Source organism: Bombyx mori, chromosome 1, assembly GCF_030269925.1.
Source record: "Bombyx mori chromosome 1, ASM3026992v2".
Lineage (NCBI taxonomy): Eukaryota > Metazoa > Arthropoda > Insecta > Lepidoptera > Bombycidae > Bombyx > Bombyx mori.
The window spans coordinates 2366768-2382982 of NC_085107.1; the positions used below are offsets into that span (position 1 = coordinate 2366768).

Sequence of the window (16215 nt, forward strand, 5' to 3'; positions counted from 1 at the left end):
TTTGCGGGGTCTCCGAAAAGTCATCGGAATCGTAAAATTAATTTCGTGTTAATAACGTTTAGCTTAGTAATGATTGTTTTTTTTTATGAATAGTGCGTGTTCGCTTAGCATAAGTTTAAAAGTCAATGCCCTTTGTGATTTCACTCGAACGCGAGTTTCTAAATCTAATAGTTAATTAAGAAAAGATGCAAATTGGCTCGTGAACGGGAATACGCGATCTGTATGCATCGTGTTAATTAAGTAACGATTCATTTTCGTTTTTTTTTCCTTCTTTTGATCATTCGTTTGAATTAATGTCTGCGATTTTACTACATCTACTTAAGAACTTAAATAAAAATTAAAAAAATTTTTATTGCTTAGATGGATGGACGAGCTCACAGGCCACCTGGTGTTAAGTGGTTACTGGAGCCCATAGACATCTACAACGTAAATGCGCCACCCACCTTGAGATATACGTTCTAAGGTCTCAGTATAGTTACAACGGCTGCCCCAACCCTCAAACCGAAACGCATTACTGCTTCACGGCAGAAATAGACAGGGTGGTGGTATCTACCCGTCCGGACTCACAAGAGGTCCTACAACCAGTAATTACGAAAATTATCATTTTGCGGGTTTGATTTTTATTACACGATGTTATTCCTTCATCGTGGAAGTCAATCATGAACATTTGTTAAGTACGTATTTCATTAAAAAAATTGGTACTCGTCTGCAGGATTCGAAAACCATTGCATACGAATGCACTGGACGTCTTATCCTTTAAGCCACGACGGCTTCAAAATAAGCTTTTGTGCACATTCAAGATGGTCACAAAGATACGATCGTTCCGATATTATCCTTTTTTCTCTGTGTTTGTTTTTCTGAGTATCATACAGTATGAGCGATGGTGACCAGTCACCATCAGATGAAACTTATGCTTGTCTACTTTCCTATTAACAATAATGTAAAAAAAATCTAAAAAAAAAAGATATGCCCGCTGAGTTTCTTGCCAGTTCTTCTCAGGACGGAGGCTAGTTTTTGTGAATTGGCGGTAGTTCTTTTTGACGTTCAACAAGTGTGTACTTTTATTAACGTTGAATAAAAAAAATTTTTTTATTTGCACAATACTTAATATATTCGACATTCACAATACTCTAATAGATTTTGTGCAACTTTGTTTAATACAACGTTCGTAATTATAAAAAAAAATGGCACATATGTATTTTATGTTGCTGCGTAGACTATATAGATTTATACACATACATATATTAATAGAAGAATAAAACCATTTTCACCTAATGCGTCCGATATAATAGGAGTTCTTATTCAAAACTGCATGTGGAAGCGCAATGCATATTTAGCATAAATCCAATTAAAATCATAATTTATTGCATTTTCCTCAACTCACGCTATCACTGCTCACTCCTCGAGGCCTTAGAGCTAGATTAGTTAGTAAACTTGAAATCTTACTTTTTTTTGTGGGTATCTATAATAAAGCCAATGTAAACGTTACAATGGATCGTTATTTGGTCAGTAAACTGCGACTCGGGTCCTATTTTCCTTATTCCATTGGAAACTGTTTACTGTTTGTTAATTAATCATTGTTTGATATCATAGACGGCACTTCAAATATATATTTATTTGCTAACTTTGTATTATATGTCAGACAAATATTAATACAATAGTATATTTTTGAACTTTGATAATGTTTATTTATCATAGAATAACGTGTAGTTTAAACTAAATAATTAGTGTTAATTAATAGATTATATTCATCTATTAATTAAGGAAAGCAAGCGCAAGACAGGGAAAGTGGAGACAACTTGTGAGAGCCCTATGTACCAGCGGGGTACCCTAGGACTACAACAACAACAACAATAGATTGTATTAAATGGTGAACGACTGCAAAACGCAGAATACGACAAACCGGTATCAATTGAGATCTGTAACACAGCAGTAAAATATGTATTGCATATCAAAAGTAATAATTTCTCACCTGTATGTACCTTTTGTTTAGTGACCTTTGAAAAAAACGAATGATATAGTATCAGGCTTACCGCTGTAGTGTCGTACCTACTAATACAACTCATAGTCTCGTAATTTTCTTGTGCGTTGAGGAGGATTTTTTCATGTCGAGCATAGTGCTTATCGGCTTGAAGAGTAGGTTTTATGTCACAATACGATTAAAACCTTTAATCTTATATCTGAAGGTAGACATCGGCATTCACTGAATTCGACTTAGCGAGTAATTTAGTTGAAAACAGATGTAGTTTTTTTTCTCCATTTATTCAACTTTCATTTTGATACAGTTTATATGTTCTTATAATACATGTGGGTGATATCCTACAGTGTCCGTTTAGCTGCTAAATTTTGGCATAAAGAAAGCCGCGTTGAAAACAAAAGCAATGTTAGTCTATCCCTCTTGAATGTGCCCACTGATATGCGCCCGTGGCTTGCTAGAGCTATTATTACTAGTAATAGTAGTATCCGCGTCATGTTCACCCATTACGTTACCGACATCCTAATATTACCGGATACATAACCTGATCGTTCTAACGTCTCTCGGTTTACATTCACTCCGACGCGCACCTGAATCTGCAATTATCGAAGTTGCAAAACGATAACATTCCTGTAAATCATAAACCAGTTGCTAAGAGAACGCGTGTCAGACGCAGAACTACTACTGTTGTGTAGGTAGGCAGCTTGCTATTGTTAATTGTAACAGTGATCTATCCAGATTAAGGGCTTACGGCATCACTGAATACACTGCGTTACAAATATTTTAAAGATATCGAAACGAAATTTAAAAAAAGAAAAAGAAAAAAATTTTGTTTTTGTTAATTATGTCTAAAACTACTCTTTATATCTTAAATAATGAACAGTTGTTTCTAAAATAATACATATTTAAGGATTTTTTTTCTAAGTAAGTTTTTCTAGAAATAACACATATTTTCATAAGCAAATACAAAGGAAATTAGGGCGCCGGCCTGTTGACTGATATTTTTTTTATTTCTTGTCTGGGTTAGGAAAATAAAAAACATATAAGCATTTTAATTTAGCATTAGGTACATGGAGTATTTAATGACGTTACTGTTCACATCAACCTCGCAAGCTCTATAACGAAATCCGCTTTTTAGAAATTAATACAATGCTATAAATTGAATTACATTGTACATTACATAAAAATTCCATAAACTATGACATTAAAGAGATTTCGCCTTTTTATGTTTTGATTTTTGTTAAATTATCAAAAGCGCTTTTCCTATAATCCGCACACAAAGTATAATAAGATATCACTCCAAAAGTAAAATATCAGAATATAATTATTCATGTTTTATCTCTTCAATAGGTATCGTTTGTAATATAAAGAGTACTAGCTGACCCGGCAAACATTGTTTTGCCATAAATAAGATTTCTAGGGAATTTCTAGTGTAGAAAAAAAAACTAACTTATTGTAAGTGTGTAAGGATGTGGTAAATGAGTGAAAGAGGTATGTAGCGCTGTGAACGATGAGGGAATATATAATAAAAATAACAAAATCTCATTCAATCACATAATACCTCATTATAACAAAAAAAAATGTCCAAATAAAAAAAAATATGTTAGGGGTGGACAACCCTAATCACTTAGGGGTATGAAAAATAGATAGTAGCCGATTCTCAGGCTTACTGAATATGCATAAAAAAATTCATGAGAATCGGTCAAGCGGTTTCGGAGGAGTATGGGAACGAACATTGTGACACGAGAATTTTATATATTAGATATACCTACATTGTTGTAGTTTCTGAAAAATGGTAATATAATACAGGTTGCGCGGTTTTCGAGTGCATATTTCAAATTATTGATATAGGATGTTCGTAATTGCTGGCTTATCGTAATTAGCAATTGTGCGATATCCCCGTTATCTTGAGGGGTGTTGATAAAACGTGACTCAGTGATTGATTTTTTTGTTCTAAAGTTAGCGAATGAGTTTTTTTGTTTGTTTTATAATTCATTTCTTTTGCAATGTAGTCCTCCCGCTAAAGCGACATTCTTTGCGATTGTTAATTATGAACCTATCACGCACCGCTCAATGTGCTTATGCGATTTTTTTTTGTTGTACTATTTTTATTGTTGCCTGCGTTATTAAAAGTGCGTAGTGCGTATTAAAATATGAAAAAGAAAATTTATGTCAGTCCAACCAACCTCGAGACCAGATTGTGTGGTTTTGATAACATTAGAATGATGTGTATGCTACTTGTCGAACGGGAAAACAGTATTGCTTTGCGAGATAAATTATTAAAAAATCATTGCTAACCTGGATAAAGATTAGCTTAGTGTTCGTATCACCAATGTTCTGCAACCTCCCATAATAGATACAAGATAATTAAGTAACATTTTCTCGTTTTCATAAACATTTACATTGTTAACGAATGACATTCGACTTGCATGTCTTGAGGTCTCTTGCTAGACGGCTGGTTTTAAGATATTAAAATAAAGAAAACACGTATTATTAATATCCGGGAAATAGTAGTCTATCCGCCTAGGTAATAAATACTGTAGCCACGACTTCAACTTCAAACATGTTTTCTTCAATCCGTCTCCACCCAATGCTGAGTCTAGGTCTCTTCAGATGCATCCCATTATTTTCGGTCTCTTGCCTTTCGCATCCAGTCCCTACCAGCCACTTTGACTAGGTCGTCGGTCCACCAACGACCACCGACTTTAAAGATAAGAGGTGCTTATGAAAATGTTATCCTACCTTCACAAATGGCATACGTGATTGCTTTGCGTCTATCTCAATATAGTGGTCCTTGACCAATCAGATTTCACTATCCGCTATGTTGTTGTGCACTTTTGTAATATGTACCATTTCTCTTTCCTGAATGCTGAGCTTATTTTTATGCTTGTGTTTAAATTTTGAAGAACAATCACTGAGTCACTGTATCTATCCTTCAATTAAAACATATTAAATACGATCATCAAGTGGTAATTGTTAGCGTATCAGTGTAATTACTTTCCGGTTTTCTATTTTCGGTGCCTCATAACTTTAAAATACTGTACTCTGAATTACTATCATGCTATGCAAATTAAAAAATTAGCCCTGTTCAAATCAAACAGATGCTGTTTGACCTGTAATAAATCTTTACCATTTGACATGGCAATGTCACACCAACCAATATTATAAAAGGCAATATCTGCGCTTTATTCTCAGGCTTGATAAATTAGGGGAGCAGCAAACGAGAATGTACTCGAAATACCACTCTAGGTCAAAATCACACATATTTTCTACATGGAGATTGCATGTTGGGAACTTATAGTGCAGTACTGATACATGCCCTACTGTTCATTACTTACCTTGAGAGAAATAAAGGAAAGATATCTATCGGTATAATGTATCGGCGTTCTTAAAGATATACTATATACTAGATGTAGATATACTGTCTATGTACTAAAAGAATAACTGAAAATTGGAGATGAAAAAAACAGAGTGAAATGATAGAGTAAAATAAATTATCTAACAGACATAATCCCTTCCACATTTGCTTAAAAAAATCTGTCCCTTCTCAATAAAGCTTTTAGCCACTCGTTCTTGACCGTTGAATATTCGAAGCCTCTGATATCGTAAAAAGAACAAGATATTAAATTATCAAAGTATTTTTATCTAAACTAGTAAACCTCCATCGATATTTAAATGACCTGTTATGATCGTTTATAGATCTATGGCCACGCTTGTACGGTTAAAATGAAGGCATGTTCTGATCGATACCAACGCATGAGTGAACACACGTAAATGTTATTATGGTTTGATCTGAAGGGTGCTTAGTTATAGTCACGGCTCGTGTATAGTAAAGTGCACCGGTAAACAGCGGCTTGGCTCTGTCCCTGGCATTGCTGAAGTCCATGGGCGACGGTAATCACTCACCATCAGGTGGGCCGTATGCTCTTCTGCCTACAAAAAATAAACTTTCAAAGACGAGGAAATTTCGAATCATTCCAGTTTAACTAGAAATTATATATTCGGATCATGTAATTTACAGCCGAGCTGGTTTTAGTTGGTTACTGCGTAATGTTGTCCGTAAACACGAAAATGTGCAATATTCAATCGTGTTGGTTTTACGCACATGCCATTCGCTTGAAACCAGAACGATTTTAGTCCACGTCAGCTAAATACTATATATATATATATATATGATTTGCGTAATTACTGGTGGTAGGGTCTCTTGTGAATCCGCACGGGTAGGTACCACCGCCTCGGCTATTTCTGCCGCGAAGCAGTAATGCGTTTCGGTTTGAAGGGTGGGAAAGCCGTTGTAACTATACTGAGACCTTAGAAGTTATATCTCAAGGTAGGTGGCGGCATTTACGTTATAGATATAGATCTAACGTTATAGACGTTAACGTCATAAACAAAAAACTATACTCAAGTAAAATTCGCAATCTTATCGAACGATCCATTCGAAAAATGTTGAACGAACAATTAACTAAGAAAGGATAATAGCTATTGTACTTGTTAGGTCCAATGGAGTATAATAAATAATGAAAATGTAGAGGTAGACTGCAATCTATAAATACCTACGTAATTATTATTTGTACGTAAATGGAGATAAGATTGATTAAAATTCACACATAGGTCAAATTTTATAATTCTTAAATATGACAAGCTCTGCTTTCGTATCGACTGAAATCTGCTAATTTAGTTTCGTTAATTGTATTGTGAATAGTACGTTGAAACTAGAATAGAGTACAATTTACTTTTGTACGTTTCAGATTATAATGTAAAACGATCTTAGAACTCTTAAAAATGTTATGTTAACAAACCATAAAATTCGAATAACTTAATATTGCTTTTTGAGTGGCTCCATCTAGTTTTAGTTTTTAAAATCATGGCATTATTTAAGAGAATTGTATTAATTACATATATTATAGGATCTGATTAAAATAGTTTTAGCAAGTCTTTGCTAGATGGCGTTAATTAAAAGTCCACTTGTGATTGTTAACGGGATATCGGATCAAATGTTACCGTCAACGTGTGCTATTAACAATGCTCGTAGTGGTGTTGCCAATAATAATTGTAATCTGCAAGACTTCAAAGAAATAAAATTTGTACATACACGTCTAGTCTCTGGACTTCTTGATACCATAATACTTTACCTATGTTGGTCGAACCTGATATAAAACCTATTTCAATTCCAATGAGACTGAATTATTGTCTCGAGCAAGGCTGGTGGTGACATGCCTCATGTTACCTATGGCTTCGGTTCCCACTTACTATACGGGCCGTGAGTTCGTCGACCTATCTTGGTGATTTTTTTATTGCCCTTGTAAGCAGGCGTATATACGGTTCATCTGATGGTGAGTGGTTACCGTCGCCCATGGACTTCAGCAATACCGGGGGCAGAGCCAAGCCGCTGCCTACCAAATGCTAATGAGACAGAGCTCGACCGCTTCATTAATTACATATAAATTTTGATTTCAGGCGAAGCTAGCGAGTTCGTGGAAAGCTCAGGCACTGTTCAAAAAGTTTGATGCCCGGGCCAATCACAAGGTCTACAGTAAAGGGCGCTCGTGCACAACAACCAAAGTACTCATCATAGGCGCCGGACCTTGTGGGCTACGGGCAGCTATAGAATGTCAACTTCTGGGTGCTAAAGTTGTGAGTATCTCAGAACATTACACGGAGAGCGCGAGTCTAACTGCCGTGACTTTAAAAGATATAGAAAAATTGATTTTTTATAATAGTTAGTCAACGCAGTGGGCCTTTGTGGTGAATAGATATTCGAAGCACTGTGACTTTCTCTATTGGATACAGAGGTTTGTCCAAAATATATAGAGGAAGAATTTGAGGAGCAAAAATAACCAAGTATAAAAAAGGTGTTGCGGGTTAGCTGAAATTGTCGTGGCCTAAAGGATAAGAATCCCGGTACATTCGTATCAAGTGATGCGACTGTGCTGGTGTTCGAATCCCGCAGGCAGGTGCCAATTTTTCTAATGAAACACATACTTAACAAATGTTCACGATTGACTTCCACGGTGAAGGAATAATATCGTGTAACAAAAATCAAACCGGCAAAATTTTTATTTGCGTGGAGGCATTTACGTTGTAGGTGTCCATGGGCTCCGGTAACCGCTTAACACTAGTTGGACCGTAAGCTCGTCCACCCATCTAAACAATAAAAAAAGCTATCATTGAACCCAAGATTTGACTGATGCCTGATTTTCGCTAACGACATTTTCATACAAGTTCCGAACAAGTAACATTTGGACCGACGTCGAGCAATTTTGCTCGCTCAGGGAGATCTGGAAGATCTTCCCTGTGTCGTTACACCCAAAAATGTAAACATTAAATTTTTTTATTTTTTTATTGCCCTTGTAGGCAGACGAGCATACGGCCCACCTGATGGTGAGTGGTTACCGTCGCCCATGGACTTCAGCAATGCCAGGGGCAGAGCCAAGCCGCTGCCTACCGTTTAATACTCTCCACAAGCCTCGTTTGAAGAAGGACATGTCATAGCGCTCGGGAAACACCGTGGAGGGGAGCTCATTCCATAGCCGGATGGTACGTGGCAAAAAAGACCTCTGGAAACGCACTGTGGATGACCGCAGTGGCTCCAGGTAGTATGGATGAACTCTACTCCGGTGGCGGGCGGTGCGATGGTAAAAACGAGATGCCGGTATCATCTCGAACAATTCCTCAGAGCACTCCCCATGGAACATACGGTACAAAATGCAGAGGGAACCGAAGTCCCTCCGCAGACCCAGAGGCTCCAAACGATCCGTGAGAATGGGATTATCGATAATCCGAACGGCCCTCCTCTGTATGGAGTCAAATGGAAGAAGCTGGTATTTGGGAGCCCCGGCCCAGAGATGGGAGCAGTACTCCACGCGAGGCCGGACTTGTGCTTTATAAAGCAAAAGCCTTTGTCCAGGCGTGAAGTACCGCTTCGCTCTGTTGAGGACTCCCAGCATTTTGGACGCCAACTTGGCTTTGCCTTTCAGATGACTCCGAAACTGGACATCGCTCGAAATGTCGACCCCAAGTATCCCAATACTCTCGGAAGGTTGCAGGGATACTCCTTGGAATTGCGGCGCCATGACAAAGGGGTCCTTCTTCACAGTGAACGCGCAAACTTGTGTCTTTAACGGGTTGAATTGAATCAAGTTCAATTCACCCCATTTGGAGACTCGCCCCAGAGAGTTCTCTACTTCAGACACAAGTTTTGATCGTCTCTCCTGCACCACGCTCCGAGAGAGACTCTGATGGCCGATATATCGCGCATCCCCCGTGCTGTCATCCGCATAGCAATGCATGCCATCAATTGACAGCATGTCATTGATATACAGGATGAAAAGCGTGGGGGAGAGCACCGAACCTTGTGGAACGCCAGCGTTAATGGTCATGGTATCAGAGCAATCGCCGTCTACAACGACCGTGATGCTCCGCCCATCCAAAAAGCTAGCGATCCACTTGCAGAGACCCTCGGGGATTCCGTAAGATGGTAGCTTCGACAGAAGTGCCCTATGCCAGACCCTGTCGAAGGCCTTCGCGATATCAAGGCTCACAGCAAGAGCCTCGCCCTTGCTCTCCAAGGCTTCAGCCCACCTGTGAGTAAGGTATACAAGAAGATCGCCAGCTGAGCGACCGTGACGGAAACCGTACTGTCGGTCACTGATCAGCTGGCGATCTTCAAGATACTTCAGGAGTTATATATTTATTATTCGCTCCATCACCTTGGAAAGCAAGGAAGTTATCGCGATAGGCCTATAGCTCGATGGGTCCGACCGGTCACCCTTCTTGGGGATAGGGTGGACGTGGGCGGTCTTCCATGAAGACGGAACCCTGTTAGCGCAATAAGAGAGGCGATACAGACGCGTTAGCGCAAGCGTCAGCTCAGGGGCGCACGTTTTCAGAACCACTGCGGGGATGCCGTCTGGCCCACTCGACTTATGGACGTCCAGGAGTCGGAGTTCCCGCCTGACTGCACACTGTGTAAAGCAGATCTCCGGCAGGGAACTATCACACCGGGGGATGTTCGGTGGTGTAGCACCCCCGTCGTCCACGGTCGAGTTCGAGGCGAAGAGTTTGACCAGAAGGTCAGCCTTCTCTTTCGCACTATGGGCCAGACTGTCATCGGACTTTCGCAGTGGTGGGAGACTAGACCTGCAAAAGTTTCCTTCTGCGGCTTTGGCGAGCGACCAAAAAGCACGGCTCCCAGAGGGATAGCTCTTTAGTCGCTCGCCAACTCTAGCAACGTGCTCCGACTTCGCCTTGGCAATAACCTTCTTGCAGGACCTGGAAGCGGCGTTATATTTCCGCCTTTCCTCTGAAATGTTAGGGTCCTGACGTCTCCTGGCATTATCCCATGCCACGTATGCGGACCGCTTGAGGTGTGCAGCATCCCTGCTGGCATTGTTATACCAGGGTCTGCTGCGACCCCCAACGGGCACTTCAGAGGAGGGAATAAACAATTCCATCCCCTGGAGCACCACGTCTTTAAGACGGTCCGCACAGACGTCAGGATCAGCCGAGGAAAAGCAGAACCGCCCCCATGGGTAGGATGCGTAAAATTCACGCAATCCATCCCAATCTGCTGACAAATACTGCCAAACTCTTCGATACCTGGTCGTCGTTCGTCGTTCGACGACCAGGACGAGAGAGTGGTGTGGCAGCACGGATAAGGCAGTGATCAGACGATCCAAGCGGAGCGTCGACCACCACACTGTATCCGGCTGGATCGGTGGTCAGCAGAAGGTCCAACAGAGAAGGCTCGTGCCCTTCAATATCTGGGACACGGGTGGGCTGTGTCACCAGCTGGGAGAGGCCGTAGGCCAGGGCGAAATCGTAGGCAGCCCGACCCGGGAGGTCAGTGGTTCTGGACCCCAGCCACTCTTGGTGGTGAGCGTTAAAGTCTCCAAGAACCACCACCTCCGCAGATGGGTACTGCTCAAGCACGCGGTTAGTCCCCTCTTGCACATGCTCTATCAGAGCTGAACCTGCATCACTGCTCTGGGACCTGTACAGGCACGCGTAGACTCGGGTACAACCCCCATGGTCTACGCGCAGCCACAAGAGGGACAGGTCCCGTTGTTCGAGGCCTCGTAGACGGCGACAACAGACATCAGCCCGGACGAATACACACACCCCGGCTTTACGCAGGAAGTTGTGCTCCAATACGTAGCCGGGGTATTCAAGGTGCGGAGTATCATCCGGAGCAGATATCTGCGTCTCCGTCAGAAAAAGGAGGGCAGGCTGCGCCGTCTCAAGATGGTGGTGTACGGCGTCGAGGTTGCTGTGTAGGCCCCTGACATTGCTGAAATCCACATTAAATGTGGAATGGGGCATCGCCGACAAAACCCTTTTCCTTTTTTGTACTGTCATGTTTGATTTTTTTTTATTTTTTTTATTTTTAAACATTAAATGCTAGCAGTAATGCTGCTGTCGAAGGCACAAGTGATGTTTGAGATTTGTCAGATATCATTATTACGATTACAGCTTATACAGGAATACGTCAAAGCTACAGATAATGAGCGATGCGTGAGGCCACGAAATTTAAAATATCTCGACGATTTAGATTTATGAGTCGACTTTCGAGTGTCGAGTCCGAAGCCATGAGTGATGATTATAGCATCTCGATTTAAAGATACAAGTGAGACAAAGAAAGAGACCGATATCTTTTAAACAACAAAAAAAATACATAAAATGCAGCTTTTACAACGTTGATTTGTATTTTTCAATATTATCAGGTGGTGGTGGAAAAGCGTGACCGTATGTCTAGGAACAACGTGCTGCATCTGTGGCCTTTCGTTATCGATGATCTGCGGGCCCTGGGTGCCAAGAAATTTTTCGGCAAATTTTGTGCCGGATCTATAGACCATATTAGCATTCGGCAGTTGCAATGCATATTGATGAAGGTAATAATGTTATATAATCTGTACTATATGTTTAATTTTTTCATTTATTTCATTTAGAACAACATTAAGCTTAAGCTTAGACTAAGGGTGTGTGGGTTCGTTTGTTCTTTATCTAGGTATATAAATATATATTAGAGTATATATTTAAATGTGTATAAGTAAGTGTGTCAGTGTCAAGTAGCCACGACACAGGGAATATTAATTTGGGGTCCGATGACTGTGTGCTTTGTTCCCAGTTATTTATTTATTATTTATTAATAAAGAAAACGAAACTATTAATATGTCACTATGAACTCATATGGTCTGAAAGTAATTATATGATAGTGAGGTGTGTCTACGATTTGTAACCTGTTAGCGTAGTAATCACATTGTTAATGTGATTGAGTCGTTTTTGCGTCCTCTGTCTGGATAATTTAATGTATATATAGAATTCAATGTGTGTCAGGGTCGCCATGTATGATCAATTTGAAATATGGTTTGATGCCGGGATTTCCAGGAAGCTTTTTATGACGCTATTATCAATGAATAAATGCATATGAGGATGAATGGATAACAATGATGATCCGCAGTAATTTCCAGATATAATAAAAAATGAATGAACGAGTGAGTGATTGAATGAATGATTGAATTTAATTTTCACTCATACATTACGGGTACTGGAATAAGAAAAATGTTTCTTAATAATGTTAATATTGATTTTTTAGTATAGCTTAGCGCTCATCGTGAATGTTGATCCTTAATTTATCCAATAATGTTTCAGGTAGCGCTACTGCTCGGTGTTGAAATACACGAAGGCGTTGGTTTTGAAGAACTGCTCGAACCATCGGTTTCTGAAAACTCTGAAAGTAAGAAAGCGTTTTACGACATGACGTAACGTAAAGCTTTTTTCTTTGTTGTCTCTGAATGACTTGTAATGTCAAAAGTTATAACCTGTTATTGGTTAATTAAAGAAGGTTTCTTGCACTAGATAAGTATACGAGTTCGTGGGCCAGGTGTTAAGTGGTTAATAGTGTTTAATACAAAGTGATTGCTGTCTATCCTAACTGTATTTTAAAACAGCTGTTTCATCCTTGAAGCCGGCGCGCATGACTACTTTGCAGTGGAAATAGGTAGGATGCTATCATTGTGGGCCCTTGAACTTTCTATTGTAGTGTAATGTTACCGGCAAACAGTTGGTGATGTGATGAACAATAAGAAATAAACTGGTTTTTTACTGGTGGTAGGACCTCTTGTGAGTCCGTACGGGTAGGTACCACCACCCTGCCTGCTTCAGCCGTGAAGCAGTAATGCGTTTCGGTTTGAAGGGTGGGGCAGCCGTTGTAACTGTACCTTAGAACTTATATCTCAAGGTGGGTGGCGGCATTTACGTTGTAGATGTATATAGGCTCCAGTAACCACTTAACACCAGGTGGGCTGTGAGATCGTCCACCCAACAGCAATAAAAAAAAAACAAAAAAAAAAGTGTAAATAAATACTTTTGTAATTTTTAGTACTAGGTTGGAGGGCTCGCGTCTCACCAATCGACAACGTGGTCTCACAGTACGAGTTTGACGTGCTACTCGGTGCCGACGGCAAAAGGAACACGCTGCAAGGATTCAAAAGGAAAGAATTTAGAGGGAAACTGGCCATGGCCATTACTGCCAATTTCATAAATAGGCACACAGAGCAGGAGGCCTCCGTGAGTATAATCATGTTAAATTTTAGAAATAGATAGTTTTTTTTTTACAGTATTTTATGACCTGGTAACTAAGACCTTTAAGTCATGTCTTATTTTAATTTATATTCTTAATTGATGAAAAATGATAATATGGAGTGATGAAATGATAAGATGATTAAATTGAGACATTAATCATCTAGATGAAATTAAATGTAAAAAGATGATATAGGATGAAATATAATCTCAGTAAAATGGTAGTCATTTATTGACATTTTTTCAGTGGACTTTTTGGAGGATTCCGAGAAGTTACGTCCAGCGGCTTTGTTTCATTTTCCCACATTTGTGCCCTTTCACAGATATTAAACAGTTAATAAACCACCGTTATTACACATTTAAACCTGAAGAAACAGTAAATAGACAAAATAAAACAAATCACACAACTTCACTCCTCGCGTTCCCGTCAAAAAGTCTCAGATAAATAGTTTTCGAATTAGGGTTGTCATTCATACCCCAATACATTAGCTAACAGACGTAACACAATTTGCTCTTTTCCATAAAACTAATAAAGTAAGCATAAGGATATTAGCACATACAAATACGTTATGGCGCCACCGGCAAAGAAAAAATGTTCTGGGTGTAAAGAAAATATTGAAGACCGAAGATTCTTACAATGCTCCAAATGTAATAGATTGTACGATTTATTGTGCGCAAATGTTCCCGAAACACGGTTCTATAGTACGATGACGGAAGACCATAAAAAGAAATGGATTTGTCAGCTATGCAAGTCGCAACAACCAAAGGGTGATAACACGGATTCACCTGCGCGAACAGGAAGAGATGACGATAACTTTTCCGAGTCAGAGAACAATGTGACATTTCGTAAGAACAGCAATGTGAAAATCTGTCCATGCATTTCAGCTGATGAAATCCGTAAAATCTTCAGAGCCGAGTTCCAAAGTTCAATGAGGCAAATAACCGAAGGAAACATTACTCAACTACAAGAGATGAAGAAAGTTATCGCGGAGTTCAAGGCGTCCATAACTTTCTTTAACGAGCAATTTGAAGAAATGAAAAATGAGGCGTCTATTCAGAAAACAATAGTTGAGAACCTACAAAAAGAAAACGAGCAACTAAAGACTAATAATCTCGAAATTACTGCCAAACTGAGGACTTTGGATCAACAAATGAGAGCGGCAAACGTGGAGATACATTGTGTACCGGAATTTAAAACGGAATCATTGATATCAACGGTTAAACAACTTGGTAACGTTATAAACCACCCTGTCCAGGACACTGACCTACAATATTGCTCCAGAATAGCAAAACTAAATCCTGCTAATCCGCGTCCAAGAGCAATCTTAGTGAAGTTCAGCAGCCCCCGCTTCAAGGAATCTTTTCATAAAGCAGCAATACAATATAATAAAAATAACCCCAGTAACCGACTCAATACAGGCCATCTCGGTATCGCAGAAGAAAAGAAGTCGGCTATATTCATAGCAGAGCACCTGACGCCTGAAAATAAACAACTCCATGCAGCAGCACGCGCAAAGGCGAAAGAATTAAACTACAGGTTTGTGTGGGTTAGGAACGGACGGATATATATAAGAAAAAATGAGGAAAGCAGTCACATCCCAGTGCTAAATAAAAGTGTGTTAGACAATTTAGCAGTTTAATTTAGCTTAGTATGTTTAATAATTGTGGACTCTAATGCATGTCTTAGTAAATATATGTATCAATAATGGTTACTCATAAAAAAATTAATCATCAAGGATTCAAAACATTTTCGCTTGGACTGTTAAATATACGCTCAATGAATACTGGCTGGGACAAGTTCCAAGAGTCAATGGATACTAATGATCCAGACATTCTTTGTTTATCTGAAACTTGGCTGTACCCTAATACAGATATTGAACCATTTGATTTCGTTAGGAAAGTATATATACAAAAGACATTCACGCTCAAACATAACCTACTCACAACATATATTAATTGTATGTCTAATGCGACACTTTATTTAAGTTCTTGTTCTTTTTCAAGTATAAAAATTATAGTATCTTATCTACTAGGTCTTCCTATATTCTCACGGGCTCTATACTTCAGTGTTTCTTTGCTGGCGAGTAGTCTATTTCGTATTACTTCACTATCAAAATGGTTGATTTAGATAATTTAAATCATGAACTCGAAGAGCTAGTCATTTCTCACGCTTATAAATGTCCTTCTCAGCATTGTGATAGGTACTTGAACCCGCACTCAAAGTCTCTTACGATTATACATATGAATATCAGAAGCATAAACAAAAATTTTGACGATTTTTATGTGCTCTTGAGCTCCTTTAGCTTTGTACATGATGTTCTTGTGCTGTCGGAGTGTTGGTTGATGAATACTGTACACTTACCAAAACTGGACGGCTTTATCTCATATTCATCGAAAAACGCGAGGAACCAAAATGAAGGGGTAGTTATATATGTAAGAAACACTCTGAAACATGTTATTTTAGAACCATCTTTCACCGATGCCAATTGTTTAATATGTAAAGTTGATGATGAACTTGCTATCATTGGATTGTACAGATCACCCTCTTATAAAAACACAGACAATTTTATTCTTAGCCTAAATAATGCTCTTTTAAATTTATCTTCTTTTAAACATATCGTCATCATTGGTGACGTCAACATTGACATCAAGGCCCA

The 16215-nt window shown here is 39.3% G+C and overlaps 1 protein-coding gene across 9 annotated transcripts in view; it reads left to right on the forward strand.

Moving 5' to 3' along the window:
- Positions 1-16215, forward strand: part of LOC101742566 (F-actin-monooxygenase Mical) — an 83494-nt gene that overhangs the window by 31150 nt on the left and 36129 nt on the right. For all 9 annotated transcript variants that reach the window (XR_009976588.1, XM_062675826.1, XM_062675877.1 and 6 more), the window contains exons 5-8: positions 7436-7612; positions 11701-11868; positions 12629-12713; positions 13359-13546. Coding sequence is in view for 8 of the 9 variants with exons in the window: in XM_062675826.1 (XP_062531810.1) it covers positions 7436-7612; positions 11701-11868; positions 12629-12713; positions 13359-13546 (618 nt within the window). In the remaining variant the exon portion in view is untranslated. The remainder of the gene's footprint in view (positions 1-7435; positions 7613-11700; positions 11869-12628; positions 12714-13358; positions 13547-16215) is intronic.